The sequence below is a fragment of the Mus musculus genome, chromosome 1 (assembly GCF_000001635.26).
Source record: "Mus musculus strain C57BL/6J chromosome 1, GRCm38.p6 C57BL/6J".
Classification (NCBI taxonomy): domain Eukaryota; kingdom Metazoa; phylum Chordata; class Mammalia; order Rodentia; family Muridae; genus Mus; species Mus musculus.
Window position 1 is genome coordinate 57,877,107 of NC_000067.6, and position 21,754 is coordinate 57,898,860.

The window sequence follows — 21,754 nt, forward strand, 5'->3', positions numbered from 1 at the left end:
TAACTCCAATGCACTACTAGATACAAGGCAAACATTATGTATTACTACTGTTAATGACTTTCCTGGGCTGGCTTTGGTTTTTGTTTCTTTGCATTTTGGTTTAAATATAAAGGTTTATACATGCCAGGCAAGTGCTCTACCAACTGAGCTCCATTCTTGACCCCATCTTAGCTTCTTCCAAAAAACCTGTTAATGTTCAATGAGAAAGAATACCAATCTTTGAAACATGCGTGATAAATAGATGAGATAAGAGGACTCAGCAAACAACTGAGAGATGCTCACAAGGCCAGCATGATGTCATAGCCTTGTAGACCCTGCCTAGTCTGGTCTTGTTATGTCTGACCTCCACTGTGCTCCAACAGCCTCATCCTCTGTCCCCCATCCACACGGTGGAGTCCTGTTCTTCTTGCCCAGAATGCTTGCTCCATCCCTAGCCCTACCCCTAGCCCTACCACTACCCCAACCCTACCCCAACCCTACCCTTTCCCATCCCCTTCCCCCTTCCACCCCACTCTTCTCACTCATCCTCCACATCTGAGTGTATCTATTGAGTCAGATGTCCCTGCTAATGATTTCACAGCATGTCTATGCACCTTGTAAGACTAGTCTACTCTGTGGTCATCTGAGCACGGTCTACATCCCTCATGACCTTTATGTTTCAGGAAATTTGATGCCTTGCCACACAATAACTTAAGGGTTCTCAACCTGCCTAATGCTGCAGCTCTTTAATACAGTTCCCTGTTGTGCCCCCAACCATAAAATTATCTCCTTGCTACTTCATAACTGTAATTTTGCTACTGTTATGAATCATAATGTAAATATCTGACATGGGGGATATCTGATATGCAGCCCCCAAAGGGGTTGTAACCCATAGGTTGAGGACCACTACAATGAGTATTTAAGAGGAGTATTTACAATGTCAGCTTAGTAGCACATGTCTGCCACTGGGGAGACAGAGACAGGAGAGTTTGAGGCCATATAATGCGACCCTATGTAAAAGAAATAAATAGTATTCACTGCGCTGGAGTTTTAAAGAAGGGCAGCAAAGCAATGAGGACTTAGATTTTTTTTAAAGAGTCAGTTTTTCCAATGAAGTCTAGAGAAACTAAGAACCATAAAATGTGAGAATAGTAAAAAACCCAAAGGAGTATTGACTGACATATACAAGCACATATTCTATTAGAATCTCCAAATATTTAGCATTTTTAAATGTCAGGATTTGAAACCAATCTTCTGGTCAATAATGCCAACATCTCTACAAGTCCTATGCCCACAGCCTATGCAATGTTCTCATTATAACCTAAATACTGCTATATACGGATCTGTGCGGAACAGGCAGCCTATTTTCTTGCATCATCAAAAATTACTCTGTACTGCTCAGTTAAATGTCTGGTCAATAGTGTCATATTACACATGCCATGCTTCTATAATCCATACCCCATGAATCCAATTATGACAAATTTCATTTAACTCTAAAACCCACTGGTCCTGACTTAAGTCTGAGTGGCTCGTGTATAGATTATACTGTTCTCTAATGAGCACTTCCCGCCGTCTCTGCACTGTGCTTGCATTTGTTAGTACAGAAATCCTTCTCATAAGATAGGGGTAAGATAGGTTATGCTGAAATGCATAGTACAGTCTTTAATAATCACAAGTTCGTTGAGATAAAGGTCAATTAATTCTAGCAGGCAACCAGAAAGAATCTATGCTACGTTTAATGGAAGAGGTCCTCTATGTCATGGAGAAGTGAACACTTGCTTGCAAGCATCAGAATTCTTGGCTCATACATGTATATACCTTTACTCTGTTTAATGGTTATTTTGCAGAAGGCTGTTTGAGATCAGTTTCTGTAACATAGCTGGGGTCCCCATCTCACAAACGCAGAGTTCCATAGTCTCCTGTCTTTATAAACAGGGATGGAGTTTCACAGCACACGTTGGTACCCCTCATAGATCTGCCTCCGCTGCGCCCAGAGAGAACTGAGGCATGGAGCTATTTCTGTATGTTTTCTAAAGATACCCCTGAGCGAGTGGAAAGGAAGCCTGAGACAGAAAAAGATTCTGTGTCCTCACGGAGAACACATCTTGTATGTATCTCAGCCTCCAGGAGGGTTGGTTGCCAAATCTGAGCTGGCTTTGCACAGTTGTTCTTGCAACCTCACAAGGGGACCTCTGTAGAGGTGTATACACAAATAAAGCAGGCATCCAGGAGATTACCAGCACAAATGCTCACTTCTCTGAAAGGCCTGGAGTATGTTTCTTGGCAAGAAGATAGATGGGTTAGCTTTCCCGGGCCTTCCTAAGTTATAATTCTGCTCTATCGGGGCATTGTGGGGGAGGATCTGTAGGTGAACAGTACTCGAGGTGTTTACCTTTCTGTTTTTCTCTTCCTTTTCTTCCAGATCTACGCAGTTAGATCAGTTGTTCCGAACAAAAGCAATAATGAAATCGTGCTGGTACTCCAACAGTTTGATTTTAATGTGGATAAAGCCGTACAGGCCTTTGTGGATGGTAGGTATACGTGCCCGCCCGAAGTGAAATGTTGGAGCTTATTAAATCCAATAGCATGTATTGTTTCCCTTAAATGAACTGAACATTAAATAGTTTCTAATACTTCTCATAAAAGATAAAAAACCATGGCACACCTTTACTCACCACCCCCTGGAGGCAGAGGCAGACCGAATTCTGTGAGTTCAAGGACAGCCTGGTTTACGTGGTAAGTTCCAGACAAATGCATAGTGAGACCCTGTGTGCTAGGCCAGCTAGGGCTACATAGTAAAAACTTATCTCAAGGAAGAAAACAAATAAAGAAACCAAAACTCACAACGGACTTCAAAAGAACATGGACACATTGTAAGGGCAGAATAAAGAAAGGTCTGCTCCACTAGTTTAAAAGAAGAGACTGTGAGGACTTTCTAGAGGACACTGATTATAAAGCTACTGGATCTTTGCCAATTATCTCAGTTTGTTAAGCATATCCTTTATTCGATGGTGTCCTTGTGAGTAGAGGACAGTGTACCTCATTGCTGACCGGAAGGCCTTACCTCTTCAAGTCGGCTGAGTGTCACGGCTGTGGTCCTGAAATTCCATGCTTAGACAGCCTAAGTGAGCTGAATTCCTGGCAGCTTTATCACTCAGTTCATCATACAACCAGTTCATCTGCCTCCTCATTGATAGAATCTCAGATCTGAACAAGTGTTGATCCTACACTTATTTTCAAGTTTGGATAACTCTTCTGTAAACTGGGGAGAAATTTTCCTTAATATTTTGTCGTGAATGAAGACTTTTTTGCCACAGTTATTATATGCCCTGTCTCCTGGCATTTTTTTTTCTATTCTGTAAATAATGGACTAGCTATGCACAGCCTGATAGGGTCTGGAGAAGACCTGCCTGCCAGCAGATGTCTCAGCTCTTCCTTCTTCACACTGGGTCGGAGACAGCGTGATTTCCTTGATTTGTGGGGAGTGCACTAACCCTCTTGAGTTTCCCAAGTGTAATTAAGCAGTTCAGGGCAAGATCCAGAGCCCAAGCATTGTGCTCGAATTCTGTGCTGGCCATGGAAGCCCAGGGTCCTGACTAAATTAACAGACGATGATCATGCATACAGATGTGTAAGCAAATCTCCTACATGAAACTTTCTCACTGTTTGCCCTGCTTCACTGTCTATGTATACTATGAAGACTGTATTGATGTATATATAATCTTTAGTCCTTAGAACTAAATGGTAGCTGCGATTGGCCCTGCACACAGCCTTTTTAAATGTCATGAGTGTGCACATCTGAACTCTGAGACAGTCTCCAGTCTGGTTTCCCTTGCCCCATCGTTGGCATGAACAGAGGTTCAGAGTCAGTTAGAGGCTGTTTTCTCCACCCCTTCCCACCACCACCTCCCATTAGGAAGGGTTTCTTTTGTAGTGTGACCCAGAGTAAATGCACGGAGGCAACAGGGATGGACTGTCGTCACAGCTGTTGGAGTTGGGTGGATGGCCTTGCTCCTGGGGGTTTCATCTTGTCAGTGCCAGGGTCTCATTAGCGCTCACTAACTGCAGAGGATCCTCATCGGTTGAGTTGCAAACCAACGGGGGACAAGTTGCTTAAAACCCAGTAAGAGTCAAAAAAGATTTGTTGGGAGTGTTTTATGGGCCATATTGAAGCCACTAATTCAAATGGCTTACTGAAAACACCTCTAGGCACGTCTGGCACCATTAAAATTTAATAACAGTGCTTTCAGAATCCTTTGTAAATAAGAGTATTTCTTCACAATTACTCTCTGTAAGCTCTTGTCCAAATCACAAGTAAAGTCGTCAATGTCAAAATATGAAACTCCAACTAATGGATGTTGTAGCTCACCATGGGATAAGAAGACGGCTTTTAACAGTTTTTTGAAGTTTAGCTTTATGTAGAAAGTGGCAGCTTAGCTACCAGAGTCACCAAGGAGAAGTGACAAACCCCAGGAAACATTACTTCTTGGGGCAAACATTACCTCCTGGGGCAAATTACAGAAATGCCAACCTAGTTACTAAAAAGTATAAATTCTATTTTACTTTTGGATGCAGCCTTGCCATTTCAGGTGCATGCAACTCAAGACAAGGAGGGCACTGAAACTCTGGATAGATAGGAGTGATGGGCCTGTTGAACACAGTAGCATCCTGCTTGTCTGTGAGTGACATCAACCACAGGAGCTACTAATTTGAAAGTCTGAAGTTAATCACTGGTTAGCCAGTACCTTGTAGACAGTTATTATTATAATATTTACTATATTAATGTAAGGTGATCTGAGAATGCTTAAAATTGTTAGACTATATAGGACCCTCTCCCTTAGGAAGTTCCTACTTATATAGAATCAGCTGATTCTTCATTATCAGTAACTAGTTGAGATTATACCCAGCAAATTAATATAAATAGATTTTTGCTAAAGGTCATGGAGCCTGGCTGTAGTTGAAAGTGATAAACTTTTTCTTAGCTTCATCAGGTCAAGGTTATGTATATGAGTGGGCAGGCAGCACCTGGGACCCAGTTAGTCTTTGAATGAAGTTTGTTGGTTTGAAATGGAAACCTTATACAGAGCACAGCCTTACCTCTCCATGGTGGATGGAGAAAATGGATTCTCTCCTCCTCAGCCCCCTGCAAGTCTTGAACTAATAAGTAAGAGACAAAATGGAGCAAGGATGGCCACACAGAAAGGTCTGCCTGCCGTGGTTAGTAACACACAAAAAAAAACCTGTGTTTGGTTCAGAATTTTGTAGTACTTTATTCATATATCAAACAGAACGATTTTAATTCTACCTATGGCAATGAAGCTATCAGAAAACTCTCAAGACATGACCTCATATTCTCTAAGACAATAGGATAAAAAAAAGTATGCTTCACAAAGCAGGGTTTAATATTTTTATAAAACCAAGATTGTGCAGTGAATTAAATGAAGATCTTGGAAATAAGAAACAGAACTGGCATTTTTATTAAGATAGGCTGTATCAAAATAAATGAAGAAATCTGCCCTGCCCGCCCCCACCCTCCCCCAGCCTTGCTATCAAGCACGGATGAGTTTTCCGTTCAATTTATTGTGTGGATATTTGTTGAAGATTCTTTCTCTTTATCTAGGCAGTGCTATTCAAGTTCTTAAAGAATGGAACATGACGGGAAAGAAGAAGGTAAGATTAAGGGTGACACTGAATTAGTAACATCTTCAGTCAAACCTTCAGGGTTGTTATCCTTTCAACAAAGCTGCCAATTTTGTGCTTCATTCAAACTTGTTAATATGCACACCCAGAAAGCTTCCGAATCTAGGCTTTGCTCCAGTTACCAGCTACTTTCACTCCTGAGGCCCTTATTTTCTGTTCAGTGCGTGCGTGCGTGCGTGCGTGCGTGCGTGTATCAACCAGGTACACTCAAGGAGCACCAGAGTTGTGCTTCTTTGTAAGCATTAAGAGGAGCCTGGTGGCACAATCCAAAGCATTGAAGATGCTAATATGCCCAAACATATCCCAAAGCACAAAGGCAGAAATTAAGGAGTGCTTTAAAGACACTTAAAAAACCCAAAATATATTTTCCCGTTTTTTTTCTTTCCCCAAATGAACCTATCCAATGCTGCTTTAAGATACCTTTTGCCCTGGAATCTGAAATCAGTCTTCAATAAAAAAGTGCCATAATGCCATAGAGAGCAGGGGTCCTCCTGGAACACTCTAGAGCGGTTCCTTAGGGGCAATGGAAAGACTTTCCTCTGCCCGTGTAGTCACAGGAAGTGGGGCTCCTGGGCACAGCCACTGTGTGTCTGCAGCCACCAGCATCCCTTTCCACACTGACACCACAGGGCCTGCTGTTTTGCTTCTCACGGGATATAAGATGCCAGCCTACCCTGCCTGTGAAGGGAAGATCACAGGCCTAGGGGACAGGTTCTGAACCAACACAAAGCAGCAGCGTTGCTTTCACGCAGCGCCAGGATTGCAGGCATGGTTGGCGTCATCCTTTCCTCCTTCCGGTTTCATGTAGAAGAGGAGGAGTTAGGAGGCTTTGCCCAGTTTGTTTGCCACCATTCTTGACAATCTCTGCTTCTCTTTAATCATAGCTTCCCAGTGAGATAAAGATGATTTGCAAGTGATTGAAAGGCAGTATTTATCTTTACATGGAAAAAAAAAATTCAGATGTGTGCTTTGGTTTTTAAGTTTCTGTGATGGGGATGGGAAGAGAAGCAGCAACAGCAGCTGCAGCCTCAGTTCCTTAGTGAGGTTCCTCTTGTGGGTTCAGTAGGGAGATGAACTCCAAAAGCCAGCAGTGCAGGCTGGTGTATGGGGTGGGGGTAGTGTCCACTGTCCCTTTCTCCTGTGGGCAGCAATACAGATCTCACACCCAGAAGAACCTGGGCATGATTGTGATGCTTCAGAAACAAAAGGAACTAGGTGGGGCTAAAGAGTTTCTCTAGGTGTCAGTGGGTCACTAAGTGTCCTGGAAGACAAAGTCACCCTGGTGCTCTGCTGCAAACCCAGGTTCCATAGGTGGAACACACTTTCTAATGGGTCAGGTATCTGTACCACTGATGGTTACACCAAATACCAAATAGATAAAACCAAAGTCAAGGGTTCCTGGTAACTCAACAGGTAAAGGCATTTGCTGCCAAGCCTGACTACCTGAGTTTGTTCCCTGGGATCCACATGGTGGAAGGAGAGAACCCACTCCTGCAAGTTATCCTCTGACCTCCACACATGCTTTGTAATACAGTAAATGTTGGAGGGAGGAACGAAGGGATTCAAGGGGAGTTGGGGGGGGGGGGAGGATGCACACATCCAAGAAAAATGGATCTATCAATTAGAAGCATGTTGTCCATGTCCTGGTTACTGTTATATACTTAGTGGCCAAGCATTTGAGAAGAAATACAATAAAATTCTGTGAGACTCTAAAACACTCTGATATAAATGTAGTCTGGAGCTATTTCAGAGTATATGTAATGAACAGGTGAGAGGTCCTGGGTTCAGGTGGAGTGGACAGATCTGGTATTACCTTGTAATAGCTGTTGCCCCAGCTTAAATAACCACAGAATGATTCTGGAGCCTCTGGCTGCCTTAAACATGCTGGACAATGACAACAATTCCTGCAATCTCCTGATTGGTCAATGCCTGTTGTAGAGTTCCATGTTAGGCCCGCCTTGTGCTTCCTTTTCATATGTAACCGGCTTCTCTCCGGGAGACACAACACACATCTCTCTGTTCACCCCAGATAGGGATCCTACAACAGACCAAAGTACAGATAGCACCATCTAACTTGGTGAACCAATGGGTTTTACTGTGTTTACTTACAGGAATATGGGTAAGGGGTTACTTACAGGAGCAGAAATGACTCAAAGACAGCTGCATCACCCAGCATGGGTGACAGCTCACAGTGCTGGGAACCTGTAGCTCACTGCACAGCCTGTGACAGCTCAACAGGCTGGAGAGCGTCTTTTCCAGTGGCTCAATTGGTCTGAGCCTCTGCCAGGCTGCTCGGCTGGTCTCTGCTTCTTCCAAGCTGCATGGCTTTTCTCCAAGTCTTAGCAGTTTGGCCAGTCTGAGAGAGACTCAGAACAGTATTGTTTACTCTCAGGAGAGAGGCCACATAGTGTATCTGGTGAGTTTCAGGGACTTCCTTTTAGTTGTTTACATTCCTGCAGGATGCAATGCTTCAAGAAACAGCTATGCACCTTTTTGCTATGGATAGCCTGCCTTATTCCTGTCAGTCCTCCCCTTTGGCTCCCTCCCCAGATAATGGAACCTGAGTGTCTAGTTGGCCTCCAGGTCCTGAACTGCTTCAAGAAGCTAGAAATATTTCTTAGTATAACCAGTTCTTCCAGAGGTGTTAGAGTATTTCTTATGTTGCTTAAATTACCTCTCTGCTATTTAAGCTATTGCTCCTGTAGTTTTTCCCTTTCAAATTAATGTTTTGTTTACTACAATGGCAAGGTAAAAAATTTGAACAACTTCCTTTAGAAGCACAATATTTAGATTAATCTGGGTACTTAATAAAGATGTGCTCTCACCCGTTCTATTAAAACCCAGGTGTCAGAACGATTGTCTTATCACAGCCTCCACTGAACATCAATACTGTTTTCCCCTTTGTTTCTCCCTGTAGAATAATAAAAGGAAGAGAAGCAAATCCAAGCAGCATCAAGGCAACAAAGATGCTAAGGACAAGGTGGAGAGGCCAGAGGTGGGGCCCCTGCAGCCCCAGGCACCACTGGTACAAAATGGTCACATGAATGGCTGCGAAAAGGACAGCTCATCCCCTGACTCTACCAGAGAAAAACTGGCCCTCACACCACGTGAGAAAAAGATCTCGATACTGGAGGAACCTCCAAGGGCTCAGCGTGGGGTCACAGGTCAGTTCTTGGGTATCTTATCTATTGCATAGGGAGATGGATACAGCAGAAGGAGCTGATTGAAGCAGTGGCTGTTGCTGCTGCTGCTACACAGGATGAGAAAGTCTGAGTGGCCAGGATGTAGATACCACTGAGTCCTGAAGCTAGGGACTAGTACAGGGGCTCTGAAAAAAGCTCTCAGTCTGCCCCAGCTCAGAGCATCTATACCTACCCCGCATCCCACGCCCTGCAGCAGCCCCATAGTTCTGTTATTGTCTAGGGTTCTTGACTGGTTCCTTTTCTATGTCAGTTAAAGGGTGGAAAAGCAGGAAATATCTTGAGCATTAACAGGTGACAGCTGGGAACTTCTCAAACAGCACCAACTGGATCAGCCAGAAGCAGCCAATAAGTAAAGGTTTATTCAGGGGCGAGGAAGCACACAGTGAAGCAGAGGGGGCTTGAGAAACTGAAGCCCAGCTTCTCCTTGATGACTAGGGGTGTTTACATCTTTAAAAGGTCTTCCTTCCCTGATTTAGCTTTGGTCAGTTTGAAGAAGGCAGGATGGCTGATTGGCCCACCACTGTTGTGTAAAGGTGTCTTCATCCAGCCTTGAACTTGTTGGGCCAGTCCCTCATCAGAGGCTCTGCTGGCAGGAGAAAATCCTGCAAGACCTTAGTCTCCAGGCGTTGATCTCAGGTTAGGAGGATGAGGAAGGAGCCAGTCATCTCTGAAGGTCACCATCCTTTTATTTAGTTACACTCCTTCTCCCTTACAGCCGCTTCCCCTCTCCTCTGCCTATTAGGGTCCCACAGTTCTAGAGCATGTTAGGACCTCAGGTGACAAGGCAGTGCTAGTTTGAAGAGACACTTCACCTAGGAAAAGGGAAAGGCAAGTAATGACGAATGACAATGTTATTAAGTTCTTTCCTCGGACTAGATTATTTTTATCTCTTTTTGGGTATTGGAATGCAGGTTAATCATTTATGCTGCAGCTGTAAATTAACTTCATAATTCTACTTGTGTGTGTATATTATATATACACATGTGTGTGCTGGTGTGTATGCCAGAGCATGTTGTAAGGGGTTTCTCCCACCCTATAACTCTCCACCTAATTCTTTGAGATAGAGCCTCTCACTACTTGAGATAGAGTCTCTCACTGTACCTCAAGGTGGGCTGACAGCAAACAAGCCCCAGCTATGCCCTCCAGCCTCTGCCCACCATGCACAGGGGCTATCCACGCACTCAGCCATGTTTAGCTTTTTCCATAGGATCTAGGGATTTAAACTCGGGCCCTCATGCCTGCACAGGAAGTACTCCACTAGGCTGTCTCACCAGCCCCAGAAGGCTACTTCTTAATGCACCTTAATGTCTGTGTCTGGGTACGTTATTTCTTCTCTACTGGCCTGTCTCTTCTTCTGTAATTTTCTATAAGAAAGAATGCTGTTTTGTTTTTATTTTTTCTTTTTCTAAATACTGCAGTACAGAATGCCACAGACAGAATATTATAAACAATCGAAATTTCTTTGGCTCATGGTTCTAGAGGCTTGGAAAGCGAAAACTGGAAAGAAGAAATTAGAGTGTTGAGGGGGTTAGACTTAATCCACTGCTATAACAACTATAATCTAGCCATAAGCATGGCATCCTCATGACCCAGTAACACCATAAAGACTGACTTCTCAACACCTAGTTCTAGCAATTACATTTCTAGCACTTTCAGGAACCCATTCAAACCATAGCACTCAATGATAACATGGCCTACTACCCCATGGTTACAACAAATCCTAAAAATAATAATAATAAAAAATTATATATGATGTAACCTGCCTAGAAACAGAATTCCAATAAAAATCTAAGCCCTCTTCAACTTGGTGAACCAGGAAAACTTATAAAGTGGCCAGACGTTCACACTTACAGTGAGTCAATCGGTACTTAAGATAGAAAAGACAATATCCAGCTGGATATTATGGACAGTGTTTCTTTGTATTTAATATGTGGAGAAAGTATTAGTAAATAAATATATGTGTCTATGAAATCTCTGAGAATACAACTGCTACAAATGTAGTCTGATGGGATGCTGGGTACCAAAGCTAAGTTAGAAGACTTTTAATGGAGCACCGAATGCCCCGTAGATTCTGAGGATACCTGTGGTCTAGGCTCTGCAGGAATCACTCTGATGTTCTCCTAGCAAAGGCTCAGGGCACACTGGTGAATTTCAGGCTTGGAACAGAGATACTATCTCTGTGTGAGCAATTGAGATGCCATAGATAGGTGAGTGTGGGGAGATCTTGGGACACGGTGATGTAGGGGACAGAGAAGGTTGAGAAGCAGTGAAGAGAACTTTGCTCAGCACCCTTGCTCATTGTACTTTGTTGCTAGGATAGCAGTGTTATCCTGTGACAAGCCAAAGGTGAGTAAGATAGTATCCCTGCCTAGGATTTTAGTCCAACAGACAAGACCAACCCACAAACAAGACCTCACGGTGGTTTGTACCAATTTGGTGAGCAGGCACCAGGGCCCTGACACTTGTCACACTAGTAAGTCTTTAAATTGCTTGTCCCAGCTCTAGTTTGCTTCCAGAAACCCATTGCCCAAGAACTCCACTTATATTGCTGCAGACAGATCATCCTTATTTGCTAGATGACACTTTCCAAACCAAACATTGACCGCAATAAAAATAGCCTAGTCATTTTGCATCCAAGTTCTCCAAGAATTTTTAATTCAGTTTTTTTGATTTATAGTCAGGACAGGAGAAAGAAATTAAATAATCGAATGGCAGATTCCCAACTTTCCTTGTTATTGCTTTCACATGAATTATTTTCAAAATCTGATTACTCAAGTTGCTATTTTGATATCAATCATAAACTAAAAGCATAGCCCATATATTTATCCACTTACTCATAATTTTTGCCTCCATCCAAACACCATTTCAGTAAGTCTGTCAAGTAATTGGAGTAAATGCGAGACAGAAGCCCTTCAGCTCACTGTGGGTAGCCGAGGGTGACCCCGGGACAGCTAAGCACCAACTGAAGCTGTTCGCTATGCAAGGGGCCTGGCAAACACTGGCATGAGACTCACTGGGAAGAATTGTTGGTTGTACCAAGTGTGATTCCTGTATCCTTTTGTTCCTGCGAGTTTAACCGGAAGATATTATTTGTTTTTGTCACTGGCTCCTTACAAATCTTTATGCTCTATGTCATCTTTTCTAGTGAAGAATGAGTGGCGGGAAGTCATTAGGTGAGTTTGTCAAGGGCCTACTCCATGAGCATCCCACATGCTGTGATCATAAATTTTAAAACATGTTTGTAACTGGTTAGGTTTTTATCTCCCAAAGATAATAAAGGTCCATCGTGAAGTTGATGCCAAACTGTTAAATGACTAAAATGCTTGTTCAATCTATCAGAAATTCTAGGCCCATTGATAAACGAATCGCAGGTGGATGCCAGAACTTGTATACTCTACACCTCTTTTTTGAAAAGGAAGGATGAGACAGACCCTTAAACCCTGTTTTCATGGGGAAACCTAGGCTCCTTGGATGGAGAGGTCAAGGGACTAACAGTCTCTTTACCTCCTCTAGTTGGCAAAACTTGACTCCCTGCGGCCCGTCTACATTGCAGTGCAGAGTTAATGCTAAAGCCATGAGCTCTCTAATTCCTAAAAATAAAATTTTTAAAATGTATAATTGAAAAATTAGAAAAAAGTAATAGTAACAAAGCCATATAATGATATTCTGTGCTTGAGTGGGTTCACAGCATGAGCCTGAAAGAACTCTTCAGGCTACTCGTGGCGGTACATTTATCAGGCTCTCCGGTAATGAAACTGGCTCAACAAAGCTTGCCTTGAACGCCCCGCCGGGCAGGAGGCTATGGACATGTGCAAGGTGTGTTTTATCTTTTTATAACACCTTGACATTCAGGATCTCACTTTTTAAAAAAGTCTTAAACAGAATCATTATGCTGGCACGGGGAAAGTTAGCTTTAAGTTAAGATGTATGCAGGCGTCTGAGGGGTGTTAGTGTGACTTCCTACATGAAAAATCACCACCCAGAGCCCCTGTCCTTCAGGCTGTAAATATAGCGCTGTCATTTGGGCCGGGACTGTGTGTCAGCACATAGCTTGGAATTCAGAGGGCGTTTAAGCCTGAGTGTAGTTTGTTTTTTGTCTTTTGGGGTTTTTTTCTTCTATATTTTAGAAGTTTTAATAACAGCTCAGATCCTTTACACAGTCCAATCAAAACCATCCTGTTTTCAAATCTTAAGTCAGGCAAGGAGACAGAGGTTTATTCTTCACTAAGAGCAGCACTAAAGATAGTAATTTTTACCCCCTAAGGCCTCCAATCTAAATGTCTAAACACCTTGGAGTCTGGTTTCACCCAAGCCTTCCTCCTTCTCTGATTTCGAGCCTTATCTCTGTTTGGGCTAGAATAGGAAATCACATTCCTCTCTCTTTCTCCAGCTGGACACATGCCCATGGAGGAGGGGAGGAGAGGGACGGTGGCCACCAACAGCTTCCCTTGTATTGTATCTCTCATCCTGAAAGCTTTCTGGGAATCCACATCTTCTTTTCCTGTTTGTCACAAAGGAGGACTCCCTGCTGTGTTGGCCTCCACAACTCAGTCTACAGTCTGCCCCTATCCATGTCTCTGCTGTCCTATACAATACAAACTCCGTGAGGGGCACAGAACTGCCTCCTCGCTCTCAAAGTGGAATAAACCAAACAAGAAAGATGGGGGGCTTGTTATTTCATAATGTGCTTGTTTGTGCCCCTTTGTGCTTGCTGCAACTGCAAACACCCTAGCACTGTTTTGTGTTTCCAAGCAGATTTTTTTTTCCGTGTTACTATTGGCAGGAGCTCCAATGTGATCTCTCCTGCTCCTCTAAGCCCTGAGTTGGGCCAGAGGATTAGAAGAGATCAACAGGAAAGCTGCTAGCCTAGAACTTTCATAATGAAGCTAAGGCCATGAAGTCAAATGGCATAATATATCAGGAGCAAGAAGACTTGGCGTGTCTAGCAGTGGAAATGTCTGGGTTCAAACCCCGGTCTTGTTCAGTTACGGGTATGTGACCCTGGAAAAGTTACGTGCTCTGTGTTTCATCTTATTCCCCTGCACAACAGAAAAGTCTAACTGTTCCAAGGTTTGGGTGAACAATGAATGAGCTCTGTGGTGTGCTTAGCACGTCCCTGACATAGAGGCCAGCACCGTGGTGCTGCTTTAGTCCAGGAGCACATATTTCTGAGCATCTGATGCATGCCGGGTGTTTTTATACTGGAGATGAGCCAGGTGACCATGCTTTTCCTCCTGGGGAGTTTGTGTCCTCTGTTGGGTGAGGAAAATAGACGATAAGCCAGCATAAAACTAAGGCACCAGGATGATTGGAGATTCCAAAAGTCATGAAGGCTACCTACCTGAAGGCATGGTTGCTGTGTGGGGGCTTCATCTGAGACCATGCTATAATGTAAGCATCTGAAAAGCCGACACTGCAGCCCAACTCCAGCTTCTTCAGTGTCTCATGCCAGGGTGTGGGGGCCTCAGCAGCCAATTCTTTTTTCGAATTTAAACTTAGTATGCAACTTAGAGAAGCCTTCTAATTACAACCATAGGTTTTTGCTTTCTTTAAAAACTTAATGATATAACACTTTATAGAGAGCCAAGATCATGTACTCGCATATGAACACACATTTTGTTGTTATTTTAAAGCACGTAATCACCTTTTCGGTTCCTCTTTAATTATTATTTTATCACCTAAGTTCTTGGCTCATTTCCATGTAGGGGATTCATCAGCCTTAGCCTCTGCTTGTGGCGGAGTTGTGCAGCTAATTTCAGGAGAGGCCTTCAGTTATGGTATCATTGTCTCAAATCTCGGCTTTCGTTCTCAGGGTAGTATAGAGCAGAAGTGGACACAGCAGGCACTGGCTGTATTAATCTCTGGCCACAAGACACCTAATGCCCTCAGCTTCTTTTCTTTTCTGAGCCCCTGAAGCTCGGACGCATCTCTCCCCTTCCTCGCTGAGAAAAGACTTTGTACTCTGTCCAACAGAAACACATGGTATTGCTGCTCATCTCCAAATAGCCTGGTTCTAGAACTGCCACTCACACCTTGAAACGGTGACTTTGGCTACAGAATGACTAAGATAACATGAACACAGAGAGGAGGGCTTTCAGAAATAAAGGTTTTAAGATTTTTTTTTTAAAGCAAAGCTTTAAATTACCCTGCCACATGCAAAGAGAGTTGAACTTGCCTTGCAAGGAACTAAGACAGTGAAATGTGTTTGATTCCGCATGTCTGTCTTCCACCTTTGACAGTTGGGTTCATTGTTACTATTATCTTTTAATACATGTCTCCAGTCAGAACATCGCCCACTGTAATGGCCTCCAAGGCGCTCAGGGTTCATGGGAGTTGTGTGGAATAATAATGCCTTTGCACATCTGCTAAGGAAATTTTGAAAGGGCAGAACTGACATTACATCTGAAAAATATGCGTGTCCTGGTCTCTGCTGCAAAGTTACTCTGTTACTCACCCTGCCCTGCAGATGTGGTGGGGGTGGGGGAGCTGGAGCTTGCAAGACACTGTCCTGTAGGAGCTGCAGGATGAACTTCCTGATATTACATCACTAGACTGTTACTCTGTGGTTTGGTAAAGAGTGCTGTCTCCATTTGGTCATGCCCACCTCACTCATCAACCTGTTTGTGCCAGCCTACAGCCCATCTCACTGAAGTCCCTGCTCCCACTGTCCCCAGTGGCCGCCATTACTGAGTCTAGCTGACTTCCATCCTTAATTTATCTTTTTTCCTTCAGCGATGTGTAACGTTGTTCTCTTTATTCACCATGTCGTTTTCATCTTGGCTTCTAATGGCATGGCCTTTTTATTTCCCCTGTGTCTTTAGTGTTTTGTCTCAGTTTCTTTGAGGGTCATTCTTTACCTGGTTGTTGGATTGCTAAACCTCACCAAGGCTTGGCCTGCCTTAAGTCCTTCATCATGTAAAGAAATGGTCTCTCCTTAGAGCATTTGGACCATGGCCTGGCTTTAGCTATGTCACGTGGCTTAGTCCAGTCTTCCTAGCCCATCCTCTTCTCTGAAACATGGGGTTTATATTCCAAATTTTCACCTTGACATTCAATGGCATGCTCCCAACCAACTACTGATCTCCATTTTAAGCTTGGAGCTCTTTCTTTGAGTTCAGAATCCATGCAAACCAGAAGTCTAGGAAACACTCAGGACAGCTCCCTCTCTCACCGGCCCTCCATCATCAGCGAGACCTGCTGATTTTCAAGCCCAAGTATTCATAGCATTAATCTGCTTCTCACAGTCTCTACGTCTCCATTCCCACCCAAACCACCACCCAGCCTCTCTTCCACCACTACAGAAGCTCCTGCATCTCCTCATTCTCTCCAGATCCTTCTGCAAGCTATACTCATCAAAACACAAGTTCCACTTCCTTGAATAGAGAGAACGTCTTTCTTGTTCTCAGATCTCAAGCTCCATCATATTCTGGACCCTGTGTCCTGCTGTAGTCTTATTTTAAGTTGTTATCTTTTGATTTTTACCAATTACCACAGAGTTTGCGTTTCTGTATTTTAAATTATTTTTTCCTAATTGAGGAAATCTGGAAAATTCCATTAAGTAAATCCTATCTCCCCAAAACAACCATGGTTAAATTTCATTTCAAAAATTATTTTAAGGCACAGATAATTAAAATAATTAAACAGCATGTGAATTTCTGTATTCTGCTTTTACTTAGTGTTGAAGTATGAGATTTACATCATATCTTTAAGTGTATGTTAAGTCTGTTTTCCCCAGGCTGTCTCATCTCTTACTTATGAATATATCAGACAGTTAACACAAAGTTCTATTAGAGTCCAGCCACATCCAACACTCAACATTTGCTTCTTACTTATCTGTTTTTCTTTAGTTTTTTATTTATTCCTTGGTAATTTCATACATGAGTACAATGTATTTAAAGACTGTTAAAGTAATTATGTGTATGTATGTGAGTCTGTGTCCAGGTAAATGTACACGAGTGTGGGTGCCCTCAGACCAGCAGAGGGGGTTGAGTCCCCTGGAGCTGGAATTACAGGAGGTTGTAAGCCTCCCAGTGTGGGTGCTGAGAACTGAACTCTGGTCCTCTGAAAGTGCCTGAGACCCCTCCATCTCCAAAGACAATGAATTCAGAGCATACTTTCTCTTCCAGACTATAGTCCATTAGTTTCTCCCATAAGACCACCTACGTGTCCCCTCCGCCCAAATTTATGTCTTTTTTAAAACAGCCTAATGAGACGAATTAGTGTTGCCTGTGAGTGTAAGTGGGCCACTGGATCATAGGCAGCTGACTCTGGGCCATACCACTTAAGAAAACTGGCTCTCCTCTCCTCAGGGGCCATCAGTTGCCAACAGAGCCTCAGCCAAAGTGGACTCTCATCCATAACTGCTGTGAGCTCCTGAGTGCCATGCCCTGTTATGTCCAGAAGGCGTGATCTCTAAGCAGTCATCCCCAGCCTGTAGCTCTTGAAGTCTTCCCACCTCTTCTTCCACGGTGCTCCTTGGAGCTGTGATATAACTGTCTCAGTCAGGGGTTAGCCCTCTTTGCTGTCACTTGTTCTCTTTCTATAAGCATTGATGAGGCTCACCACGGAAGGAATCTTCTCTGATTCGGAGGCAGACCATCTTTATTAGCATATATTAATTATATAAACTCATGTTTTTTATGGCATTTCAATGGTTCTTTTATGTTTATGACTCTTTTTAACTATTTCTTAATGGTTCTCTCTCCATGTCGATTCCTTCAGTCTGTCTCTGATTTTAGGAACAACACTGTAGTGCTGAACTTCTATGGGAAACTGTGATTATTTTGAAGGCACTGTAATTATTGGGTTTAGAAAGGATGAGTGAGAGAGAGAGAGAGAGAGCTTAAGTTCTTAATACATTTTTGTTCAGAAAGTTGTGTTAATGTCATTGTTTTTTAAAAACCGATTATTTCTTAAAGTAATTTGTAATTCACTTATTATAAATATTTAAGAACACTAAGATCAGATACCAAAGAACTATATTTGTGTATAGTTCTCAATTATATTACCAGTCATTATATAATGTAGTTGTATTTATTTAAGTGCTTTTAAGAGAGTGGTAACATGCTTTGAGTGACGCAGACATTAGGAACTTTAAACCTAATTTTATAACAATATTATGCTTTGTTTATCAACTTTATCTACTACAGCCATTAAGCAGGATCGGATAACGTGCTATATTGGAATATCATCTTTGGGGTAGACTCTGAAACCATTTTAATGGGTTAAAATAATTACTTTTGGGCTGCTATCTTTACTACATTCCTTAAGTTAGATTTAAACTATCTACTTCCTATACTCTACATATGAAATCATCAAATAAAACAAAACCCTAAAAACTAGAGAAAAGAGAGTTTTGAAAATTTAAAATTTAGTTACATACCTGGTTGTTCCTACATTGTGAAAAATCCTATAACACAAGCCCATGAGTCTGTACTGTATTATGAGGTATCCACCAGCGGTGGGTAAGTGGCTGCCCTCATGTGCAGGTCATACTCATGAAGGAGCACCGTGAATACTGAGAGGACACTGTGATAAACTGATACCACCACCTTATAATCCTCACCACAGCCTCCAGTTTTTAAAATTTTTGTGCTTAGATAAACTCAGACTGGTAGATATGATCTAATAATACCGATAATTACATTAAACGTGAGTGGACTAAAAATTCTATTAAAAAGTGGATAGTGATGGAATGAATGAGAAAACACAGCTCCATGTGATTCTTTTGAAAGATAAAGATAGAAGCAGACAAAAGTAGCCTGCAGGAAAACCACACTATGCAGAAAACTAAGTACAGTCAACGGATATGGCAGCGTTAGCACTGATTGCAATACAAGAAGCACTGACAGCCATTTCATAGTAACACATAAGTCGGTGTATCAACAAGAGTTCACAATTCTAAACCGAATTACAGAGCCTCAAAATCTATGAAGCAGCGCTGATAGAATTTTAAAAAGATACAAATCCATAATAACTGTAGATTTTAGTATGATTTTCTTACTAATGATGAGACAAATAGATTAAACATCAGTAAGAATATAAGTTTACTCAATACTATTGACTAACCTGATTCATAGAACCATATTCTCAGCATTTCAAGAACATCTGGCATTTTCGACAAAATAGACTAATTAGTAGGTCATAAAATAAGTCTCTAGATATAATTCCAACACTATTATGAGGTATCCACCAGAGAAGACTACATAGACACAGGTTCGGGCCAATGCAAAGTCTTTATTAGCGGGTTGGGTGTTTAGGGCCTAAGTTTAGTCCTGAGCCTTTCTAGGGATGGGCATTTAAATACAAAAACCAAATCTTGGGTTGGCATACCTCAGTTAGCAAGAACAGTTAAGCCAGAAGCAGAACTACAGAAGCCAAAAAGCAAGGTTAGTACATTTAGGGAGTTTCTTTGGCCTCATTTTGGCAGGTGTTCCTGCCTATGTATATACAGAGTTCCAAGGACTCAGTAGTCCTTCCATTATGGCATGAGTTGTGCTAAGATCTGGGGGCCTTATTCTATTATATGCTTTCTGTATTCTATTACGGTAACCAGCATTCGGGAATCTAAAAAAAAATCTAAATTTTACATACCAAAGCAAAAGAAGTCTAAAGTTACTTAGGAATAAATATTCCTAAAATATTAATATTTAAGACCCCCAAACTAAAACAACATTAAGATAATTTTAAAGGCTCAAATAAATGATGTGAATCATGTTTAAGGATCAGTGAATTCAATAATGATAATAGACCAGCTTTTCCTCAAATTGATTTATAGATTGAGTACAAATTCAACTAAAATTCTGCCAGATTTTTTTTTATTGAAATACACAAGCTGATTCTTAGATTTATATTGGAATGCAAAGATCTGTGCCAAAATAGTCTTTAAAATAAAATAGAACAAAGCTGGAGGACATACATTATCAAATACTAAGTCTTCTTATCTAGATAAAGTAAGCAAGGAAAGACAAATACATCAGTGGATACAACAGAGCCCAGACACCACAGCACATAATCACTTGATTTCCAAGAGGGATGTCGAGGCAACTTAGGGGAAGAAGATCACCTCAGACCCGCTAAGCTCTTTTGTTTTGATTTCAACATTTTCCATTTCACATATTAGAGTTGAGGGCAGAGAGTTGTGCTTACTTTTATTCTATATAAAAGCCAGAGCTAGCACATCAGGGAAAGTAAAGTTTACCCCATGTAAAGTGTCCGTTGAGTCTACATAAATCAGACAGCTAAATGATTCTCGTTAAGTCACATACTATCTGTATTAAGATATGCTAAGTATTTTCGGTTAGAAAGGGTTCTAGTAATTGTGAAGTTCAAACCACAGAAGTTTCTGGGAGGTATTGTTAAGGTAAATACCTAGAAAAGAATTAAATAAAAATATGTATAGCTTTTATTGAAATCTGAACAAATTGGCTCTTTTCAGAGATAACATTTCTTTCCAAGATGTCACAAATATGGGTCAAGTCCTCAATGAATATTAAAGGCACAGAGACTAGGTACCTATTAGACTATGTACCCTATCGTTGGAATTGCCCTAGCTATGCAAAGCACTGAAGTAATGCTGGCTCACTGGTATACAGTTCCACTCACTCGTTCAGTATTTGTTGTGTAGCAGTACATAGCAAGCATGTGATGATAGGCAAGATGTGTACCACTCTGTCACCTCTTTCACGTATACAAAGTGCAGCCAGCAATAGCTGCCCTCTTAAATGAGCAGTGACCGGACCCTGGAGACCACCCACCTCCATCTTACATCTTGTATTAGTGTCAGCCAATAGAAATACAGTGCAAGCACATATGGAATTTTATACTTTCTAATAGCCACATTAAAAAGCATAAGTTTGATTTCAGTTGGGTAATATATCTAAATCAGTGTATATAAAATATGATCATTTCAACATGTAATGAAAATGTATTTCCTTTTTGTTATGCTGAAATAGGGCTCTTGCATATTCCAGGCAAGTACTGTGCCACTTGGCTATACCTTCTGGTCTCAATATCTAAATATCTTTTTATTTTTAAAGTATTATGCCAAGCCTACAAAAAAAAAATCAGTGTATGTTTCATATAGCACTTCTTGCCTCAATTCGAATAAGCCACATGTTAGCTAATCAGCAGCCACATGTGGGGAATGGTCACCTTCCTGACAATGTGCCATGTGTAAATCAATTCCAGGCAGCTCTAGGCTGTTGAACTTTAAAGCTGAACCCCAGTAAGGAGAAGTCATAGCATGTCTGATGCTAAAGGAGAATCAGCATGCCTGGGAAACAACTTTCATTATTGTGTTACTAGAAGCCCAGGACCTGTGGTCAAAGTGAATGTCATTCTGTTATGGCTGTATAACTCCTGAGAATCCCAGAGTTTCATCATATTTAGAGACACATCTAGTAGCCAGTGTGAAAATATATGCAAGTGGCCTTTGAGAATTGTAAATACCTCCAGTGTTCAATGATTCTTCCAATGATGATTTTTTTTCAGAAGGCAAAAATATTGCTATTCAAATTTCTCAATAAATATTTGTGAGATGAGTAGTGGAATGAATCAGTAGCTCACACATTATTCTCTGACACGCAGACAAAATATTTTTAGCTCCCAGGTTAATGAGCTCATGTTTATATACATGCTTGTCTCCTGCTTAAAATTCATTTGTATCCTAACTGAATAATCATCTGTTCTTCTACCTGAGGTCATTATTTCCATTGGGCTATCCATCCCCGTATTCTCAAGGCTGCAACTAATTTACTATGCCATGCTGGATTTACAATTCTGAGTTAATCGCTCATCAAGACTGAATTTCACCTGTGATTTAGGAAGGGAACGAGTTGGAACCAGTTTGGATTTAGTCATTGTTTCAACAC

At 41.8% G+C, this 21,754-nt stretch overlaps 1 protein-coding gene across 15 annotated transcripts in view; it reads left to right on the top strand.

Annotated features, from left to right (window-relative positions):
• Positions 1-21,754, top strand: part of Spats2l (spermatogenesis associated, serine-rich 2-like) — a 174,297-nt gene that overhangs the window by 103,005 nt on the left and 49,538 nt on the right. For all 15 annotated transcript variants that reach the window (XM_017322123.2, XM_006496210.4, XM_006496217.4 and 12 more), the window contains 3 exons: positions 2,402-2,510; positions 5,600-5,649; positions 8,597-8,843. In XM_017322123.2, the coding sequence (XP_017177612.1) occupies positions 2,402-2,510; positions 5,600-5,649; positions 8,597-8,843 (406 nt within the window). The remainder of the gene's footprint in view (positions 1-2,401; positions 2,511-5,599; positions 5,650-8,596; positions 8,844-21,754) is intronic.